We start from the raw sequence: 22,485 nt of genomic DNA, 5'->3' as shown, positions 1-22,485 counted from the left end.
TGGTATGCATGCTCGCCTATCCAATGAGGCCCAACACTAAAACTAAAAAAGCTGTTCTTACCTTGAAACTGGGAAGAAAAGATGGAAAAAAAATCAATCTTTCTTTTCATATTCCACAGAGGTGAGCAATAAAATAATAACAATAGCAATGATGAAGAAATAAAACAACGGAAGTCATATTTATCCATTACTTCAATGAATAAACTGGGTAAAAAAATTAAATAAAAAGGCAAAGAAACATTCTCCACTTCTTCCACCAGACAATTTGAAAACGGCTGCTCAAAGCTTCCTGGTTGGAAGCTAATCAAGACTGGGCCTTTCATTGGACGACCTTTGCCCTTCAAGGTAAATTGTATTAGACAATCCAGATTTCTTCCTAAACAAAATGAGACTTGCCCATTCCTAAATGGTGTTTGTTTTGGAGAAGATGACATTTTGTGCTACTATGACTTGTTGCAAAAAAAAATAAAAATAAATCCAACTCAATGCTTTCAAGTATACAAATATAAAACAGTTTCAATCAAAGAAGGAAATTGATGACTCTAGTAGAGTGCAAATGATCCACCACCAGGTGTCAGCAGCATTATTTCCCTCTGAAGAACAGAGGAAAAATATTTCTCAATAATGTCACAATAGCAAATCCAGGAAAGGAACATGCAATGGTCACGAGGAAGGAGAAGAAGAAACAGCTCATTGCTTCTTCATGTGAAGAAGCATTTCCCTGGTAGGTTGAGAGATGCTGTTTTGATGGGAAGCCATATGAATCATTTATGCCTGAATTTAAGTGGAAGGGAGAAGTGACTCAGAGGAAATGTTGAAATACTAAGTGCTTTGGAGACAGCCGACCAGTTCACCACAAAAGCGCTGGATTGTTACTCTTCAAACCTATTCCTTGTCTAGTTAAAATTTCACACTGCAATCAATTATATATATTTTGCGGTTCCGATGTTCCCGGAGGAGTCTTAGGTTTGTTATTCTGACCGATCTCATGAGCAATTCAGCGATCAAAAGTGATATTTACGTTCATTAGTTTGGATTGTGGTTGAGAAGATGGGTGGTGCCCATTCTAATTCTGGGGAATGAATAGGTTAGACTCTGAAAGGCTAAAGAAAATAAAAGTGGAGACTCAGAGGCCATGAATCATGTGTTATCTGCCCTGTGTAACTATACAACATGCTGGAGGCTGAGTGCATAGCAGAGCGCTCTATAAATAGCGCTGGCCTGCAGCTTCCGAGTCAAGAGTGAGGTTAGCATGTGCATTAGTGGACTGGCACGCAATATGAACACAGAAGGAAGAGGACGTACGACGCCGCGGCGGGCGTGGCGGGACACTCCATCGCCAGTTGTGCTGATACATCTTCCATTTGATCCGCCTCTGACAGACCACTGCACTGGATGACCTCCATACTCTTCACAATGAGTCATCTGAACATTGCTCCATTCGTGTGGTCTATGTACGGGAAGGTTTGGAGAGATGATGACATCTTCAGACATTATGGAAGTGAGAAGAATTATGTAAATATAGATATTTGAATGGGTTTTATATTAAGGTGGCGCATTACTGATACTTCAGAAAAATGTCTGATTCCAAAGTGTCCATCCAAAATGTTCTCCAGTGTCCTTTAATCAGCCCCCCGGCTTTTCACTCCACCATTTGAATGTGTTTTGTGACGGCCTGCGGCTCTTTGACGACGTCAGCGCTCTGTTTCCATGACGACCTGACACATGAGCGTGTGTAAGCAACATATGTGCGAAGAATAACACATGGTGCCACAGAATGGACAAGAACGAATAGCAGTATAAAGTTGTACAACCTGTGCATGAAAAATGAGAAATATTAGGTGTTTTATTTTTAGAAAATGAGCTCATGGTAGAAATAAAATAGCCCAAAAGAGATGATACAATTTTGTCTTTATTCTCTGTTGACATTTTTAAATCAACTGAGGATGAAAGCAGCCTATTTGCAGACTTGCATTGTTCTGCTTTTGGGTGTTTTTGAAGTGCATGCTCTCTAGAGACTTGATATGATTACGTGAGAGGAGAGGAGAGGTGCTCAGCAGAAATGAGGAAAGGAGAACAAGATATGTGAGATACAGGAGAACAAGTACAGCAGAAAACACACACATGCAGTAAAGGTGCTCTCGCCGTGGCTTAGCTCAGTGAGTCCAGATGTTGCCGTTGAAATTATTTTGTTTGGACACAACACAAGCGAGCGAGTCTCATTTCTTCACCACGCCACTTTTGGTGTCCACGGTGACGGGTATTGTGGTCTCTGCGGCACCGATGGCTAGCTTGGCCAGTGGGGCCTCTACGGTCAACACGCCATCGGGAGACAGCGAGGAGGTGACCTTTTCTACGTTGGCGCTGGAAGGGAGGCTGCCAGGAAAAAAAAAATCATTATTAAGGCGTAGTCTATTATAAGAAAAGAGAAAAACTGACATGAGGTCATTTACTGCTCCTCCCAACAATAAGCTTCAAATACTCTAGACAAAAATATAGAAAAATTCTTTTGTGTAGATGACAATCACCCTGCTGTCGTAAAATATATTTGTGAATATATAAAATCCCAAATAGTTCTTGAGCACTGCCGTTTTCTTTGGTCATAGCAAAATATATGATGAGTAAAATAGCCATTAATAAGTATAGATGAATATTTTTTAAACTATTATTACTATTATTATTTTCACTTTATAAAACTGTCGATTTGAAAAAAAGAAAGAAAAATAAAAACGTTGACGCCTTCAGTTCAGTTGAATGTGTGGCCTCTGGATGGCAGCAAAGCCAAAGCAAAAACAATTGTTGATCACGGAGGGACGTTTTTTTTTTCATTTTAAAAAAATAACACTTCATTCCTATAATCAAACCCCCTTTTCCATAGCACTTAAAAACCCTCCTATTTTTCAGATTTCAAAAACGAGTAAATGCATGAACTACTTACGTATATTTCCTGGTGAAACATCTGGATACAAAACCATGTTCATCTTTTCGCTCCTCATGTTTGCCTATGGATCAAAACAAGAAGATGATTAATGAAAATAATAATAATAATAATAATAATAATAATAATAATAATAATAATAATAATAATAATAATAATAATAATAATAATAATAATACATTCCAACTGAGACTGCAAATGGTGTTTTCCTGTAAATATGCATGAATGCTCCACTTATGACGTAATGTGAGATCATGAGCTCATGTACCACCAATGCTCCATTCTCTTCATGTTTCTGTATTTATAGTCTGCATAGTGTCTTTGTGTTCCACTTCAAGAACCCCACTGACTGGACTGGAATCTCCAAGAATGTTGGGCAGCCCTGCAATTGGGTTGGTGACCCTCCTCTGCAGTCAACTGGGATGGATTAAGCGCTCATGAGTGACATCATTTCAAGACAGGTGTTCCCTTTAGGTCAACTCCACACAGTTGAAAATGACTCTAACAACTAACATTCGATCAATGTGCTTGAGTGTTTGTTGTGGCAACAGGCAGATGATGCACTGTGATTGGCTCTCATGGACACTTAACCTAAAAAGGACCGACTCAAGTCACCAATCACCTTTCAGCATGGTTAACATTGAAGTAGATGGTCTTTGTTTTCTTTTGACATAAATGAACAGAAGGCTGCAAATCCCACTGTGGCTTTGTTTATATTTGGTACCCCGGCCGATTATATGGAGTGTGTCAGATGTCAAAACCTGGACAAGATCCAAGTGTTCTTTGAAACCTTCATCCAAGAGCATTGGGTCAAAAAGTGTGAAGTCAGAGATAAGGAAGTCACGTTTTTGTCTCAGCAAAAAGTCCACACCCACTAGCACGCTGGAAAACATCAATGCATTGTTCCAAGGCGTTATGTAACTAGAACTTTCCAGAACAGTTAAGCTGTTAGGAGAAGCACGGATTTGGGGGGCTGGTCTTGCACAATCTAATGAAAACCAATGCAAGGGACAAACTGAATACAAGTAATGCATGCAAAGATGCGTGTCAATCTCGATACACGTAGTCCTAAAATAAACGAGAGCTTACCAGTAATCTCCACCACTCCATCCTTGGTCTTGATCACCAGCTCTTCAGGTGAGAAGTGGTTGACATCCAGAGAGACTTTCCAGTTGTCTTGGGTCTGCTTGATCTCCGACATGCCCGTGCTTATCTGGCGGGACAGGGCACGGGCCTGCTGGGCCATCACGGCGCCGGGGTACATCATCTCGGGGGTCATCACGGAAGCGGGCCGCATGTAGCCCGGCCAGTGGGTGCAGGGGTAGGAAGCCAAGTCTTCCATCGGGGTGGGCATGCCGAAGGTCTGGTCGAAGATGCGGCTGTGCCAGTCGCGGAAGGGGTCCCAGCTTGGGCTGCGGACTAGAGTGAAAGGAATGCGTCTCTCTGCCATGATGAACCGAGGAGAGCTGCTTCTGCTATGGTAGGTGCACTTTGGCCTCCCTCGCTGACAATGTTTGGCCACCTAGTATTTATATGAAGGCCCTCCTCTTTCCACTCCCCTCTACACATTGGTGGAAGTTACCAGAACATCTATTTGTGGCAGAGGGGAGCAGTGCAATGGAATCCAGGAGGAAGGCCCTCCCCAAATGACAGCTGACCGCTGCTAACCCTCCCTCCCTCCTTATCTGCTGAAAGGAGACAACAAACAGGATTGGTGTCGCCCACTGGTTTCAATTTATTGTCAGGAATATGAAGTTGTACACTACAAAGAAGGCGTCAATGGATGAAAAGGGGCAGTGTTATATTTGGAATAAATTAAGGACGGGCTTTTTTTTTTTTTATTCGGGGTTTTACACGGAATGGGAACAAAGTGTTGATGACATAAGACATGAAAAAGTGGGAGGAAGACTTTGTGGTGGAGCCTGACTCGATTTGCTTCTGTAAATGACTCAATTTATTTCTGTAAATGAACATGGACCAGGTAGGACAGATCCTGACTAAGTCTCTGCTCAACTTGGCTTTTACGCTTTATAGGCAAAAGTATTGGGACACTTTGCCAAGGATGACAAATGATGAAAATGTGACTCGACCAGCTTTGCGGCTAAAAACAGGTTCAATAACTTCAAATAATAAATAGTCCAATAAATAAATAAATACATAAATAAATCAATGTCAATAAATAAATAAATACATTAAATAGTCATCTCACAAAACATGTGCATGGAAAGTTTTGCAGTAGGTTTTTCCTGTACAGTGCCAGGCCAGCCTCATTGGTTCTTACATGGAAAGCGACATCTTGAAATACATTTCATCTAATTTGCTTGCGGCTGGCTGGCTGGCATACCATAATAGTAGTATCCTAAAAGATTCATTAGGGCCACATCCCATCCCATGACAAAAGGTTTCCCGATAGGCCATGCTATAGTGTGTCACCTGGATTCTTGCAACTTAATGGAGTATACAGTGCATAGTTTACAAAGCCAGAAGAAATCTATACAGACAAACATAAAATGTAACTTTTAAGCATAAAAAAAGTTATTTTGTCCTCTTTTGTTCTTTCATTGATCTTGCCGCTCATTTTGGGGGGGGGGGGGGGCGCAAAATGGTGGCTTTTTCATATCATGTGTTGGATACTCGGCACTTATTTTTAATGTATACATACAGTATATGAAATACCTATTTATTTTTGGTTATTTTTTTTTTTAAAAGAAGTGAAAGAACATGCTGAAAATAGCAAGATTTGTTCAAGGGCTCTACCAAATCTAAGTTTGATGTATGAACTGATTTGGGGGAAATATTTAAACACCACAGCAATGGATTTGAAATTTAAAAGATAAAGGGATAGAACTATTAAATAGGTGGTTATTTTGAACAGATTTTCATTATCGTGGGTGAGTCGCAGGAATACTGTCTATAATTGGGAAAAGCTAAATGCATTTGTTTTTAAAGCTTCTTAAATTTAGTGCTCTATTTCAATGTTTTTTTTTTAAATTTTTTAGTCGTTGGCCAAATACTTGGAAATGATTCGATCACATTATAGAAGGGTAAAATGGAATTGGACTCTGGACATCCCCCCCCCCCCCCCCCCCCCAAGGTTACCCTCAGAAGCCTGGACTGTCGTAGCTGCTGTGGCTGGAATAACTGCGAGATCGACTGCGACTCCAACTGCGGCTGCGACTCCAGCTGCGACTACGGCTTCGACTCCTGCTCCTGCTTCGACTCCTGCTGCGACTCGGACTGTAGCTGCTGTAGCTGCGACTGCGGCTGGAGCGGGAAGGGCTGCTGTCGTAGCTGGACGTCGAGGGGCTCGGCCGGTAGTACGGGATGGGACGTTTCCGAGCACTGGGGAGGAGGGCGAGCGGAAAGCGCATGTCAAAAATCATCATCAAATCAAAACCATTTATTGTTAATATTTGCTCAAGCAAAATCATTGTTAGATGGTTGTGACCAGGTCGGGAGCTAAAAGAGAGCAGCAATGTGGGTTAAAACAAGCTCACACTCAGAAGAGAAAAGCTTGTTAGTTAACTCGTTAATAGCGAAGTGTTTCTGTCACCCAAAAGAACACCAGTAGTCAATAATAGCGTGGTTAGTCTTATTTGCTTCAGATGATTAAAGTGACACCCTAGTGTGATTTTATTTAGCCTTTTGTGACATGATAGTGGTTGGATTAAGAAGGCCCAGCCACCAAATCCACAACCCGCCACTTGGTTAGTAGAACGCTATCAAGGTATTGCTGCTATAAAGCACTTGCAAATCAATTTGTCAAATCCGTCATGGCAACGCACAAGAAAGAGCGAGAAAGGACCTTGATAGCATTTCTGATTGATATTAGTGAGTGGGCAGAGTTGAAGAATGTGGAGGAGGAGGAGGAGAGAGAAAAAAAAAACCCAGGAGGGAGCCAGGTTTACTCTGGAGGTGTTTTACTGCTCAGTCAAGCTTCAGGAGTCAGACTAGCAGGGTCCTACTGCACGGCAACAGTTACCACGGCAACTGGCCAGCAGCATCTCGTTGTTTTGGCATTGGAACCTTTAAGGGCTGGAGTGAAAAACGACAGAATATTTGACTATTTTTTTTTTACATTCATTGATATTTGTTCACTTACACCAAGGGCTGGCACAGCTAGCTTATAATAATAATAATAATAATAATAATAATAATAATAATAATAATAATAATAATAATAATAATAATAATAATAATAATAATAATAATAATAATAATAATAATAATAATAATAATAATAATAATAACAAAGTGCATTTAAACTCGTTAACAGCAAGGGCTGAGTTTGACTCCATAATAAAAATACTTACAGTTCGTTGGCCTCATTTATTTGAAATAAAACAAAGTGTATGTTCAGTTTGTGTAATATCTTTACTCGATCAAGTTTCTGCAATCTTAAATTGTTTTACAGTTGAAAAAGCAAGAAAAGCATATATTTTCAAATCACAGTTAGAATTGCTCCGCTGGCCGTTTCATATGTAAACAAATATATTTGAAGGTTAATTCCCCTGCTGTTATTTTTATTTAATGGAGATTAAACATAAGACAAAAAGTCAGGGGTGAAATTTCAGGATGAACCTAAAACACACTATAACCTTTACTTGAACTTAATTTGACCAAACTTGCTGCTCGCTACTTTATGTTTGTGTTACGCTGTTCTCCAACAAGCAGCTGAATAGAAAATGTTTCACAACGCAATCTTTTTTGTGAGTTGTGTAAACTTATACGTCAGTTCCCACTAACAGCAGAGTTGCATAAATATTGGTCATCTTTTTAGCTGTAAACACAACCACAATGGATCTGAAATGAAACCGACACGATGCGCTTTGACAGAAGCCTTTCCACTTTGATTTCGTTTGCAATCAAATCAGGTCAACTGTCCCATTACTTTTGGCACCTTACAAACAGATCCGCTTATATCCATACAGTACAGATTTGGATACAAATAGCATCCAGTAAAACCAGAGAGGCTTCAGTTGAAGGACATCTTATCGATTGTCAAGGCACATCCAGAAGATTTGCGTTACCTGGTAATCCTGCGAGCCTCCATGAAACTGGGGGAATCTCTCCTCCGTTTGCGAATGGGCGAGTAACTGCGAGAACGGCGGCGGGCCCGGCTGTCGGCGTCGCTGTCGCAGCGGTTGGGGCTGTCCCTCTCTCTACACGACACGTGGAGCCCGGTCAGCGTGACAAGAAAAAACAAATGAGGAGAGAGGTGTGCTCACCTGGAGGTGTTCTGTCTGTTGTGAGGAGATTTGATCTTGCTGACGCCTCGGTCTCTGTGCGCAAGCGACGAATGTCCGCTGCTCCAAGAGCTGCTGCGATGTCTCTGTTTGCTCCGCGACACTTCTTTCTTTCTGCTGGACGTGCGAGAGCGGCGGCCCGGCGAGGCCGACGGGCTGCGGTTGTGCGCTTGACCTCGACCGGAGCGATGGTGACGCTTGGAGGAATGACTGCTTTTCGTCCTGAGGAAGGAAAGCACACAGTTTTGTGTAGGTAGAGCAGGACCTCCGTTTCATGGACCACGAAAGCAAAGCGTGGCGGATAATATCGGGCAGAAAATAGTGTCTAGTCCATTCCAAACGCCGTACCTTTAGTTCCAGAATGGGCCGCAGTTCTCCACAACCCCAGAAAAAGATCTCCGTGTAGGCAAATGGATGGACAAATCTTTACATTTAAATCACTTTCATGATGTCTATGATATATAATTATGCAAACAGGTGATAGGTTATATTTTCTGCATAAATTTTTATTCGAATGCGTCACTATTTATTTATTTATTTATTTTTAATCCAGATCTTGGAATTTATAAATTTAGTTTTCAAGGTAGTCATCTGAAAATAAAGTCAAGCAAGCATCTGAAAACATTGAGCTCAACGACAATGTGCACTCATGAATATGCAAAGACCATTGTGTGTATGTGGAAGGGCAGGTTGATGCTTCGAACTTGCTTCTTACTTTCTCTGATGGCGGCCGCTCCTCCCTCCTCTGTGAGTGTGGTTATGGTGCGAACGTGCCGAGTCGCTGCTGTGAGCAGGAGAGTGGCAGCTCTTATTACGTCCTCGCTGAGCGGCTCTCCTGGTGCTCACGCTGTCCTCGCTTCCACCTTCACCTGTGGTGCACATCTGCACCGATTTGCTCCTGCTGGAGGCGCTATGGAGCTTCTGCTCTTTGGCTAAAGTGGACTGGATGCTCGCTGAGCCGGTGGCCGCTATCCGGAGCTTCTGGAAAGAAATGATGAGAAAATAAAAAAAAAAAGGGGAGGAAAAAAGGACAAAGGAGCATTAGAATAATTATGCATTTTCAGTTTACTGCGTGCTACGGTGTACCAAAAGAAGGTAACATCAGAAAGAAAAAGATCTAAAGTTTTCTCCGTATGGCTTATAGATAGATAGATTGATAGATGGATAGATAGATAGATAAATAGATAGATAGATAGTCCTCTATGGTGCAGCGCATGCAATACTTGGCATGCAAAACCATAATGAGTTGAAGAAATCATAACCGCAAAAACAAACTAAACAAAACTAGGAGAAGGAGGAGAGGAAGAAATACCAAAAAAGTAAACCCCCCCAAAAAAGAGAGAAAGTAAAGAGCTACAGATAGTGTAGAGAGAGAGAGAGAAAAAAAACCCAACGAGGACTTGTTTATATTTTAAAGTCATGATGTCAAAGAAATGAAAGTAAACAGAAAGAGAAGACAACTGGACGGAACATCACAGAAATGGAGGGAACAAAATAAAGATCACAATTATTCAATCAGTCGAATCAGAAACAAAAATCCTCTGCTACTCAATTTTCTCTTTCTGGATTTTTTTTTTTCCCCCTGAGGACAAGTGCTGACGTGAACAGCGACCCATTTTTTTTTTTTTTTTTTAAATGGTTATTCTTGTTTAATTCCCTTCTGGTTAGCATCCACTTACCAATAAAGTGGTATTCCCTCCTTTAGTAGGTAAGGTATGAAGAAAAGGGAAAAGTGGGGCAACATAAGTGCATCATTAGATTCACAAAATGCAAGAGAAAAAGACACAAAAGCCTTCCCTGACATGGTGTGTGTCTGTTAGTGTGTGTGCGTGTGTGTGTGTGTGTGCATGGACATCAATGGAAAAGAAGTCAAAGCAAAGAGGAAAACCATGACGGCCTCCCTCACACGTGGAGTCTTTCCTCATCCGGGAACGGCACGGCACTTTTGACCGTTTTCCCCAATTTGCTCATTCACTTGGCCGACTTTTGAATTCCGTGTGTGTGTGTGTGTCAAATTTGGTGTCTCCAGGGAGCTTCTGCGATACAACCAAAAAAAAACTGCTTTGTTATACAAACATTTACCGTCTGAGCACGTTGATTTTCGGTTATTGGAAATATATCGGCCTCTTTAAACAACAAATGCGATGAGCTCATGTTTTAAGTCTTAGATTATTCACGGAGAGATCATTTAAATGACTTGAATGTACGCCCTTTTCCAGGACCACCTGAATCTTAAAACCCATAGTAAATTCTCAAGACCAAAGACAAAAATGAAATGATTATCAATATATTGACACTATCGGGCATATGTGAGATCCAACACAAGAGCGCTATTAAACATACAAAGGAAACAAAAATGTTTGAAAATTTTCATATCTATTTTTTCTGTTGGGAATAGGAATATCTGTCAACAAGACACATTTGACTGAGTTGGATGTAAGTAGAGCGTGCTAACTTAATAATATTGTTACAATTGCATAAAAAAACACCCTGCGTCGATAAAACCAATAATAAAAGAGCAGGTTGTGTGTCGTGTGATGACACATTCTTACACGGCTACTCACACTACTCCATTGCGTGCTGTTTGTAAACAAAGAAAAAAAAAAAAAGGGAAATGTCACAATTTCACATTAGCAATTTCACAATTAGGGTCCTATCAGAGACAATGGAAAGCATAGAACAGCCGTAAGCATGCAGCTCGAAATATCACATCTATCTTTTCATATTTATGAAGCCAGCTTTCTCTCATGCATGCTATTTTATTTTTATTTTTATTTTTTTTTGGTCAATGGAATCCAATTGGAGCAACGGAGAAAATTTGTGAGGTCAGTTTGAATAAACTTTAAAATATTATCTTTAAAACATTTGTACTTTTAAAAAAAGTACAAAATAATCATTTGCACTCTATTGGTTGTTTTTAAGGCCACAAAAAGTAGGTCACAGATAAACCCTGCCCTCATTACATTCAATTAAGATGATACTTTATTAATCCTAAATATATAGAACCACAATAACAGCGCGTGCCCCAACCTGCAAGTTTTTCATCCAATTTTTTTTGTCTTGCTTTGAATAAATGAATTCAACCGGAAAGTCAAAGTACCACTATTCTGACTAATTAGCAAAAGACAATCAAAAGAAAACCTTACATTTGTTTTTTTTGTACGGCCCTTGTATTGGATCTCATTGGATTATTTCTGTGTGATCCCTCTGTTAAACAGATGCTCTGTCCTCCAGACAGAAAACAAATAAAATACTGTAATCTAAAAAATGGAGAAAGAGAAAACGGACCAGGGGGCGCGACCAAAATACCAGGCTTGACAATGAAATTGAAGCGCAGAAAGAAAAAAAATCACACCTTTTAGTACATAATAAAACCTTCAAGAGTGAAATCATAATCGATGAAGTAAAAAAAGTTTTTGAAAGGCCACTCGTAAACAACAGAGAGAAAGAGAGAAACATTGACGTCACTCAGGCTAGGGTGCTTGTCACATTCTCATCTGCATTAAGATCACGTGCGTAGCGTAGGCAAAGCGTTACCTACCTTCCGTTTCAATCAGTGACACGGATGCAATATCAACAAAACAAGGAAACAAAGAAAAAGAAAAAAACACAGGAGGAGGGAATGTTCTCCGCAGCGATATGGGAAAAAGACAATGACCTCTTTTAGTATCAAAGCTACATTTTCCACCAGAGACTCACGACAACTCAACACCAGCCCCCCAAAAAAAACCAAAACATAATGAAGAGAAATAAAAATCCAGATGGAAAATTAAGATGATTCTGGAAACTACATGATTTGCTTTGTGTTTTTCGCTTGTACAAATGCAGCCATATTTGTATCCAAATAAGGGAAGGGATAGAAAGTAGTTCATCATTATTGTAGTGGAAGGGTGAAGGGAGGTGAGGTAAGGTGAGGTAAGGTAAGGTAAGGTGTGCATGCAGAGCTGGCAAATGTGAAAGATATGTGGGAAGGAAAAAAAAATGAGTCACATGGCACAGATGAGGAGGAGGAAAAGTGTCGCTGCTAATATGAGCTTGCGCAAGTCGGTACATTGTAAAGGGACCCCAGTCATATTTGGCCCTACATCTTCTATATCGGACGACGACTATTAATACGACCATCAGTTCTGTTTTGATGTCAGCTCCTATTTTAGGTCATGTGTCTTTATTTATTTACTTTTAAATCAAAATATTAAATGGAATATTTTTGAAATCACTTCCCATCCACTACGAAGGAAATGATTCCAAACAAATTCAGCCTATGCTTTTAAACGTAGGTGACAGAGAAACACATTTAAAATGGCTTGGGTCCCTTTAAAATACAAAATCCAATATTAATAATTAAAGTGTGTGTTGACAAGTTGACCCGCATCATTTGTTTGTTTGGCACTGTCTCATTTTCATCCCTGGATGCTTTCCTTTTATCAGAGTTAAGTATGCTCACAAAATGATTTATAGAGGAACAAAAAAATTATTCCTTTAATAATGCATTTCAATTATATTTTTGATTCGGTGACATAAAAATGAAAATCATAAAGACTTATATGTCTTATAGAATGTACAACAGATTACAAGCAACTGTAATGAAGGGGGGGAAAAAACTAAAATTGTTCGTTTTATTTTTTCCCAATGTCAAATTTATTGATTAATTACTAATTTCTAGAAGCTTTATTTCCATATCGTTGGTCAAGTGCAGCCCCAACTGAGAAGCATCCAGCAATTTCTTGGAGTGAGACAGAGCCAAACATAGGTCAGGGGGCAAAAAAAAAAAAAAACCTGAAACTGTCTACAAACAAACAGAACGGTTGCAAAACCACACAGCTGCAGTAATAAATTCATTTCATCCCGGAATGCTCGCACAACCTTTTGTTGGAGGTTAACAACACCGACGATGCTCGGAATATTGAAAGACTCTCCCAATGGCTCTTTACTACATCCCAAAAGTTGACAAAGCTTCTTTGCCATTCTCCAGCCAGAAAAGATCAGCGAGAAACAGAGAAGATACTGACTGCCACCTAAAGGCAACATGCACACTGACACGGAAAGGAGCCTAATCAATAAAATCCTGCTGTAATGCCCCCCGGAGTGAGGAGAGGAGGATCAATGAGTGAGCAGAGCTTGTTTTTTGGACAAAAAGACAACTGGATTGACAAGAAGAAACGATTCCACGTACCCAGTTAACCTACTTGGTGCAGCTCCAAAGCATTTGAGTGCTTTTTATATAAAACAGGAGAGACATCGGGGCATTTATTAATTGTTCAATACCATTTCGATTGATTGAGGACTACGAAAAGAAAGAAGAATGAATGGCAGAAGCAGACAGAGATCAGATGAGGCCTCGGAAGACGCATGCAAGAATACAAAACACGAGGCAGCAGTGTGTCCAAAAAAAAAAAAAAAAAGCCGTCATCCTAGTTTAGTTTAATTAGTGTTTTTCAAATTATAATAACTTAAATTATGAGAGTATTAAGATAAATACCGGGGAAAAATGCTGACTCGAACCACAATAAAATGGTACAGAGCAAATTCTCAGGTAATTCCTTCAATTTATATTATGATATGACTTTTTGCCCTCAGTCTCCATTTGAAGCAATTTAGTCCATCACAAAATTGGATGTATTTTCTTTCTACAATAAAAATTAGTGTCAAAGATAATATTTTTCATCCAAAATAATTTTTTTGCATGTATTATTACACATATTTCTTGTTTTATTGATCCGGTTTTAAAACTCTAAATGTTGCTGTACATAACAAATATTGCCTTGATTTAGGAAAAAAATTAATAAATTGAAATCATAATCGTTTTAGCGTAAAGCTTCACAGTGTGGCTATGATTTTCAGTTTTCCATTTGATCTGAAAAGGTCTGCGGTGCCAGTCATACCTGCTACTCCCCCCCTCCCCTCCCCTTTTATTATCTTCATATCCCTCAGCAAGCGACCGCATGTAGGGAACCACAAGCTGTTTTGGTGACAATTCCGGCATCATGTTGTTTCTTAATGGCATGTGAGAAAAGTATGCTAATGCTCCGCTCAGAACATCGACGTGGAACACACACATCCGCACAAAGTCTGTGCTGCCACCAAACAAGAACAATGAACAAGATGGAGAGGAGTCAAAAGAAAGCCAGCTACAAAGCGGCAGCTTTTTTCTACATATCACATACAAGGACAACCATGTGACCTTGGAATTACTGATGAAAAGAAGAAATCAAATTTCACATTAGAAACTGTGAGCAAGTTAGGGTAGGGGAGGATTAAGTGAGAAGAATAGAGGAGATGACATACATCTTGCACCTTATCACCCTCTGTGTGGTTGAGTCTGCTGCTGCTGCTGCTTTTGTGGCAATTGTGAGCGCGCTGGGTGGGGTCGCCATTATGGCAAGCCGCGGGGCTGTCGGGGCCCGGAGATAGCGAAGCGCTTGCTGCCTTCTTTCCACCCTTCTTGTGTCTGGAAGAGCAAAACCACAAAATGCATTTTAGGTGGACAGTACACATAACTGAGAAGAAATGCCAAGCATTTAATGGAGGTCAAGGAGTGGCATTTTGATTTCAATCCTCCACAGAGGATGGAAAATAAATGTGTTGCTGGTGAGACCGACCGCTGTGTTAGAAAAAAAAAAATCATGCAGATGTGCGTGATTTGTGGAACGTACCTGCTGGGAGATTTGGAGGTGCTCCCGGTGGATGACAGAGACGCGCTGCGGCTGCTGTAGCAGCTGCCTTGGCGCTGCGCGCTCCTTCTGGGGGTCTCGGCGGGGGACCTACACCGACGGACGCAAACACACGTGCATGAATGGGAAGGAATTTGTATGGATGAGAACGCCGTAGGGACACAAATGTAGAATGCATTGGACTCTATGTAAAGCGGGTCAGGCACAGCTGAATATTTTTAGATTGTGCCAAGCTGAAGAAAAAAAAAAAAAGCAAGTGTTTTACACGCTAACATTCTGTGTAACGCTGAATCCGACCTACGATATTGAAAAATAGCAAAGGAATGTCGTGTCTCACCTCTTTTTCTGTTTATTCTTGTCTTTATGTTTGTCCTTTGGGCTGCCCGACCTGAAACAAAAGTGAGAGTCCGCTAAAGAACCAATGGAATAATTAACAGACTTCCTTTACGAACCTATCCCAAATTCCAATTACGAAACCAAATAAAATGTGCAAAATGTTGCGTAGATTTGGACCATTGAAGATGTTTTAGAACTCAAGTATTGACAATTCATATTTCTGAGAAGTTTTGGAAATTTGCTCCTCATCAAGCTTTTAGATCATGATGGGGAAGAAAATGAAGCACCTCATGTTGATTTTGTATTTGTACAATGTTGAGATCCTTTACAGTCTTCCCGCCCCCCCCACACACATACCTGTACCTCCTCTTTTTGCTGGAGCCTGATGGCGACCTAGAAAAGTAAACATGGTTATTATTAGACAACTGAATTATTCATGCGTGTGCTCGAGGAAAGATAGTTTTAAGTAGAAAACCTCATAATTCCATGTTGCAAAAAACTGACCTTTGTTTAGCAGCAAATGACTTTCAAATATTTGGTCTCGATTGATGACCAATATGAATTTTCTCACTGCTTGCCTCATTAGTTTCAATGGAAATGGGTGAGCGTGGGAGAGCCACATTCCCCCCCTGCTGATTGTGGCAGCACTAGAAAGGTGAAGGAGGCCTAATCAAACTGTCACAGGCTGCTGATATGTGAATTATTACAGCAACCACCAGGGAACGAGCGGATCTGAAGAAACTCATTGTTGTGGGATTGCACGATTGAGGCCAAGTGCATGGCCCCATTACACAAATCTCAACTGTTTTCCAAAAGCCTAACAAACAAGTCGCGCTATGAATTTTATGGCATCGCAATCATCCCGTATCGTCGTGTATGCCTCAGCTATGCATGAAAATTAAAGTCGGAATCTTCGGAAGAGCTGCGTTTTGGCATTGATGCAGTTAAAAAGGGGCATGTGCGCCATTGTGGGCGTGAACACAAGTGACTATATTCACATTCACAATGGCTCCTTTCACAAATTTCCCTCCTGTCTTACCTTCTCTCATTTCTTCTTACTAATTTTCTGCACCTTCCTTCCTGTCTTGCCTCTTTTCTTTCATTCCTTCCTTTCTTAGCAACTTTCTCTTGTCTTCTCTGCCAAGGCAAATGGAAGCAACATATGGTAAATGCACGAAAGGCCATTGTAGTGGCAATCGACTGCCCTTGGATAGCAAGTGAGATTTCAAATCCCTGAACATTAATAGCTGCTTTTATGCATGCTTTATCAATACACACACCTGTCACGCTTGTGTTTCTTGCCACTCTTTTTCTTCTTCTCCTTGCGGCTCGGTGATGAGCTGCCAAACCTAACAGCGGAAAGAAGAAAAGAAATGTGGCCAGCTGTAAAGAATTGCTTCTGTCACTTTTAGTCAGATATCCAACCACTGTTCCAAAATCCATTGTTGTTCATCTATCTATGCCAGCGATGTATAGTGACGTGCAGAAGAATTAAACGCTTGGATGATCTATTTTATTAATGTCTCAATCAATGAGCCTACGCATTTCCACTCACCGACTTCTTCGACGTCCAGATTTCTTCTTCTTTCTTTTTTTTCGACGTGGGGATGGAGAGCTGCTTGATTTCCTCTTGACTCTGACATAATGAGAGACTTTTTTCAGAACACTTCCTTTTAAATGCACTTGACATTTTTTTAGTGGTCATCACGTAACATATTTCAACACTAAGTGCCAATTAGAGGGAACAATTTAATATTTGATTTGAGGTCTCGTTGATCGCTGATGGAGAATGAAGCTTCAATTAATGCTCCATAAGTACATCTTTATTTTTTTGCTGAATTTAGTGAGGATATTTGGAATGCTGTTTTTGATCTCAACCAAAGAGTGTGTATCGACCTGTTGTCACTCTGATAGTCATCGGCATAGTAGTCTCCCTCATCGTCACCAGCCAATTCGCCGTCATCCTCAGGGTAGTAATGTGTGTGGTTGATCCTGAAACATGGCAGCACATGCTTAGAATAGAAAGAAAAAAATCTGCTATTTTTTTTTACTTTGATGTATTCTGGGATTTGCACCAGGAAGGAACAATAAAAATAAGTAAAGACAAAAAGTGTCTGTGGGGAAATTACGCTACCCAAGTACTACGTTTACTTTATTGCAGTAGATTCGGTCCAGCTTGACTTTTTTTTTCCCCCAATTGCGCATTAGATCTGACCTTGCGGGCACCACAGGCGCTAAATAAAAGGTAGGAGAGGGGAAAAAAATATTCCTCTGGTTGTTTGCCTCATGCAATTCAATGTTATTGACCTAACCTCTCACCCTGTGGCACTGTGACCAAAAATATATACATATACATAACCGACTGTTGAGGTTATTTAAATTCGCGTAATTCTGGTTGATCTGCTGTCCTCCATTTGGGGAACTGATTAAAGAAAGGGTGGAGGGACGGAGGGAAAACACAAAAAGAAGCTCTTAAAGTAAAGAGGGGTGAAAGCAAATACACGCGGGGACCCATTTTTGGATTTCATTAAGTGCATGAGCAGACCAAAGAGGTACGCATATTGGGTAGCAAGAAAAACGGCTTTCGGGAATATCTTGGCTTTTGTGACAATTGGGTTATTAACTAGGAGTATTTTGTGCCCATTTTTCCAAATATACTGCAGAATTAAGAGAAGCAGCCACGATCCCTCACGGAAGACCATGATTGAAATATATCAAATTTCTCATATTGTGTTCCAACTGAAAAAAATGTCATCAAAATGAACACCCAGGGTCCTTTTTTGCAGTTCTAATACAATCGGCTGCCCTCATTTGGCAATGCAATTACATTTATATTGTGGATATGGGCAAAGTGATTGATGGACTAGCACCTCCATGTTTGCTCCGACCCATTTCCTTGCTAGTGTAGACATGTATTAAGCCACAGCTGAGGGGTTTCCACTGTCAATAGTTCCTGTGTAAAATATGGGAGTTTAAAAAAAAAAAAAAAGAAAACGCCAAAGGTATGAAGGCTCAAACACACTGAGGCTGACCTTATGATGTCGGGCAGCGAGCTCATTGCAAGCCGTTCGCTGACATTTGATTTACAGGGCACAAAACAAAGCTTTCATATGGTTTATTTTTTATTTCAAGTAATAAAAGCAGTCACCTATTTGGATACTATTATGGAAGTCTCAAGTGAGACCTCTCCTCAATTTTCCACACCAATGCGTCGGTGGAGAAGTAAAGTTGCACTTAATCAAGTCCTGAAACAGCAACATTAACTCAGAAGGGAGGAAAAACTAAAAAAGAAAAGAAAAGCTTTCTCATTTGGACCACAGCGCTGTCGTGTTTTTTGTGTTGGAGCCATTTTTTTGCTCGGTACTGCTAAGTAGGCTGAGTAGGCAAAAAAACAACTTACACTGGTTGTGATCCATCTCTGGTGATGACCCCCTCTTTGTCCATCAGCATTTGTCGGAATGTGCTGACTTTCTGTCGAATCTCCTCCTCGGTGTACCTGAGCGGGTACGGGAAGACAACAAGAAGTTCTGAAAACATCTGGAGAAGGTCAATCGATCTGTGAAGTAGCAGTAGCATGGCAATGGTCATCATATTTTCAATGTATTGCGACTGCAAGAATAATTTCATCCTGCTCACATTCTGCCCTTGTAGCTGCAGTAATGAGCAGCTCTAATGAGCTCCAAGAAAGAATTATTATAAAAATGTGGCCAGATATTACACAATGACTTCGAGGGGGCGGAGTAATGGCTGATGGCTATCAGCTTTATGAAGCATGAACTTCTCTGTAGCTCTTGTACATGAGGAAAAAGAAAACAAAGCGGGAAAGGGCTTGAGTGTGTCAAGCCATCTTTTTTGTTGACCTTAGCGTTTCATTTGTTAAGTGTACACGACATTAATTTAGTACTGTGCATTTACATGATTTTAATTGTGGAGGATTTTGGATTTACAATCTGGCTGCAGGGATTTGCAAATAAGCGGGACTGATTCTGTCTGTGGGTTTTGCTTGTTCCACTTTTATTAAAGGTATTAAGAAAGGGTTTAAAATGTCATTTCTGGATGGTTTCAATAATCCGTCATTTCCAAATATGATCACACAAATATTGGCCAATGAGAACACAATATGACTCCCGTGGAGATGAAGAAAGATGGGATCAGTTTTGGGGCGCAAATAACATTACGAGTTTATTTAGTATTTTCCGGACTATAAGGCGCACCGGACTATAAGGCGCACCTTCAATGAATGGCCCATTTTAAAACGCTGTCCTTATATAAGGCGCACCGGACTATAAGGCGCACCATTAATGCATCATGTCAGATTTTTAATCCAAATCAAATCATTCACCATTTTATCCTTTTTATTTCAACTTCAGACACAACAAATTACTTTATAATCACTAAATAATGATCCATAGTCTTTTTGATTCATGATTCATAGTCTTTGGCGGGCCACTTATGATTGATTTCATGACACAATGCTTCGGGCCAGTTTAAATTTAGGAATTTGGTCCATATATAAGGCGCACCGGACTATAAGGCGCACTGTCGGCTTTTGAGAAAATTTTTGTTTTTTAGGTGCGTCTTATAGTCTGGAAAATGCGGTACATGGCATCGATCTTGTAAAACCAGTATTGTTTTATTCAAATGATTATGTTAGCAATACAAGTCGTGCTTGTAAAGACCTGCAAAAACAAGTCAGGTACTTCGACCTGCTGTGACAACCCAACTGCGGCAGGACGAGTTTGTATAAAATAACCAGTGGTTCATTTTACGCTAGAAAATGGGTGTTTACTTCTCAGAGATTTCAAAAGAAGCATTTCTTCTTACAGTAGCTGTCGCCATCAGCATATTGACAGTGTGGAGAAGGAGATTAGTACGAGTGTGATGGAGCGTTGCAATAGCTAGAAGACGGCCCAGCGGCTTTGACAGCACCATCAAGTCTTGCTCTTGGCCAATCTCTCAACCGAGCGACTGTCATCTCAGCACAATAGAAACACGCACTTTATATTCATGGCTTCCACAACCAGCACATGACACATTACCATGCGTCTTGACATATTACAATAGCCCTTGCACGCTTGCTGCTTGTACTTTATATGTATATGTTTATGCAAATGAGCATGTTTAAAGAATTGTGATTGCAGTCATTTGACATTTGTACATTCCATCCCAATTGACAAACAAGAAGAAGAAATGCAACCAAGACTGTATTCATGCCATTATCCCTGCATTAAGTGTGCATGTGTTATCTGTGTGTTTGACGCTGGAAAACATGGCTTCCATAAGTCGAGCTCAGGGACTGTTGCGCATCCATTAAATAGTGCGACCATTAATTCTGCCGCAGTGTAGTAAGTGAGATTGAGAGGCAGTGGGAAGAAAGACAGGAGCACAATATGAACACCCCCACGTTTCTATTTCAGGGTGGACCAATTCAAACAAGCAACAGAGTGCTGCTGTGAAATGCTTTAACTCTTAAACGGAGAGTTATTTTTTCTGCTTTGAATTTGGCACTTGGAGCAAGTTTTCCACAATCTTGTATTACCGTATTTTCCGCACTATTAGGCGCATCTAAAAACCTCCAAAAACCTCAAAAGTGCGCCTTATAATCCGGTGCGCTTTATATATGGACCAATAAGGATTCGTGGATGAGGACTAATTTATTAAAGTAAGCTTTACGTGTTTATTTTGTGTGTTGTGTGATATTAACGTTTGAGCAACGTTGAGTTATTGATATATTGTTATTGTTTTCACTATTTCAAGTGTTACTATATTGCGATTGCATTAATGTTTGAGCAACGTTGAGTTATTTATTCGATGCGCCTTATAATCCGGTGCGCCTTATATATGAACAAAATTTTAAAATGGGCCATTCATTGAAGGGGCGCCTTATAATCCGGTGCGCCTTACAGTGCGGGAAATACGGTAAATAATTGGTGGCTCCACCAAAGAAAAAAAGTTTTAACCTGCTAGTTAAGAAACAGCAATTATTTTGCATGGCTTCTTGCGCCGAATGTTTTCTATAATTGTAAGTCTACAAGCAAAATGAATTGAAGGCATGTGTGACTCAGTGACAATGACTCCGACATGCCAATTAGGCTCCAACCATCCTTTTAATTGTGTCTCAAATTTGCCACGTCTCTACTTCTCCATCCCATAATCCTGTACTCGCTCTCTGTTACAAGAGCACATGAGAATAATTTGGGAGGAGGTGGTTTGAGGACAGCTAACAATTGTGTGAAACTTACCCTTGTTCTTCCATCATTTCTTGGAGCTCCATACATTTAAGTTCTACCCTCCTTTTCCTGTCATGGTCCAATATCTCCCTCCGTGGCTTTTTCACCAAGACTGGCAGTGATTTAGGCTCTTCTTCTTCTTCGCCTGGTTGCGCTTCTTCACTCTTTGCTTGTAGGGCTGTAGTCGGCGTTGCGCCCGTCGCTTCCGTGGTTGCCCCCATCTCTGGTCGTGCCGCCGGGACCAGTGGCTTGCTCACCCCGTTTGTACCATCCTTGGGAGATGGCACCCTTGCTGCATCATACATGATGACTTTCGTCTGAGGGAACACAAGAGGACCGAGATTGTTGACTCAGCAAAATGATTTATTTATGAAGATACACGTTGTTGAGTTCTGAGGGATTCTTTCCTAAAGTCTTTTATGATAATACAGAAACGTAGAGCAAAGCAGCCATCTGCCAAGGCTAAGATATTTGTCAAATGCAAAATGAATGGCTACAATCCAAAAGCTCCACTAAATATAGAGCAGATCTAGAAAGAATTGCTTGTATAATAATAACCTTGGCAGAAGTATTTTATGAAGGACACATGAATTGCACATGGCCCCACAAAAAAAAAAGTTCAACGCCCAGAAGCGGATCGTTTGTCATTTGATGTCATGTCACGACAAGCTGCGGGATTTGCGTTCCAATTGAGCAACACATCAACGACAAACAAGACTGGATGGAGGCGACGTGACAATGTCGACCGGCGTGACTCACGACAGCGCTAAAAATAATCGTCAGTGTCTAAAGATGAGTCGAGTCAGCAGTTATGCCGGAAACTATTTCAGAAAAAAAAAAACAATTATTAAGATAAGGTTTATTTTCAAAGTTGGCTTTCTCACTGCATTGGCGGCATTGACAAAATAATTGTTACGGTTTTTGGCTCAACTTCTACTTCTGAAAATGTACACATCAATAAGCGCTTATTCTCCCACGCTCCAGTTTAAACTTGACAGAGGTTATTTTCCAACTCGGTTGCTCATTAAATTAAAAAGTTTTTTGTTTTTTTTCCAGGAACACAA

General features: G+C 40.5%; 2 protein-coding genes across 2 annotated transcripts; both read right to left on the bottom strand.

The window, feature by feature from the left end:
- Nucleotides 1-1,894: 1,894 nt before the first annotated feature.
- hspb1 (heat shock protein, alpha-crystallin-related, 1) lies at nt 1,895-4,470 on the bottom strand. Its single transcript, XM_061299724.1, has 3 exons — nt 4,028-4,470; nt 2,939-3,002; nt 1,895-2,376 (listed from the first exon to the last, which is right to left on the bottom strand). Exons 1-3 carry the CDS (start codon nt 4,386-4,388, stop codon nt 2,220-2,222), a joined length of 582 nt encoding a protein of 193 aa, XP_061155708.1. The 5' UTR covers nt 4,389-4,470; the 3' UTR covers nt 1,895-2,219.
- Nucleotides 4,471-6,039: 1,569 nt separating this feature from the next.
- On the bottom strand, nt 6,040-21,726 carry srrm3 (serine/arginine repetitive matrix 3). The gene is made up of 13 exons (XM_061299971.1): nt 21,434-21,726; nt 18,592-18,687; nt 17,088-17,183; nt 16,747-16,827; nt 16,472-16,540; nt 15,549-15,584; nt 15,193-15,243; nt 14,838-14,945; nt 14,470-14,632; nt 8,900-9,165; nt 8,167-8,406; nt 7,969-8,100; nt 6,040-6,280 (listed from the first exon to the last, which is right to left on the bottom strand). Exons 1-13 carry the CDS (start codon nt 21,724-21,726, stop codon nt 6,040-6,042), a joined length of 1,872 nt encoding a protein of 623 aa, XP_061155955.1.
- Between the last annotated feature and the right edge of the window lie 759 nt (nt 21,727-22,485).

Source organism: Syngnathus typhle, linkage group LG15 (genome assembly GCF_033458585.1).
Source record: "Syngnathus typhle isolate RoL2023-S1 ecotype Sweden linkage group LG15, RoL_Styp_1.0, whole genome shotgun sequence".
Taxonomy (NCBI): domain Eukaryota; kingdom Metazoa; phylum Chordata; class Actinopteri; order Syngnathiformes; family Syngnathidae; genus Syngnathus; species Syngnathus typhle.
Note: the sequence above shows the minus strand (reverse complement) of the source record. Positions and strands in the feature narration are given on the sequence as shown.

Coding starts and splice junctions, on each gene's coding strand:
- hspb1 (XM_061299724.1), bottom strand. CDS start 4,388: ATGGCAGAGAGACGCATTCCTTTCACTCTAGTCCGCAGCCCAAGCTGG. Junction 3,003..4,027: donor TGGAGTGGTGGAGATTACTG/GTAAGCTCTCGT, acceptor TTTGATCCATAG/GCAAACATGAGGAGCGAAAA. Junction 2,377..2,938: donor TGTTTCACCAGGAAATATAC/GTAAGTAGTTCA, acceptor TTTTCCTGGCAG/CCTCCCTTCCAGCGCCAACG.
- srrm3 (XM_061299971.1), bottom strand. CDS start 21,726: ATGTATGATGCAGCAAGGGTGCCATCTCCCAAGGATGGTACAAACGGG. Junction 18,688..21,433: donor GAAATGATGGAAGAACAAGG/GTAAGTTTCACA, acceptor GTACCCGCTCAG/GTACACCGAGGAGGAGATTC. Junction 8,101..8,166: donor AACAGACAGAACACCTCCAG/GTGAGCACACCT, acceptor CGTGTCGTGTAG/AGAGAGGGACAGCCCCAACC.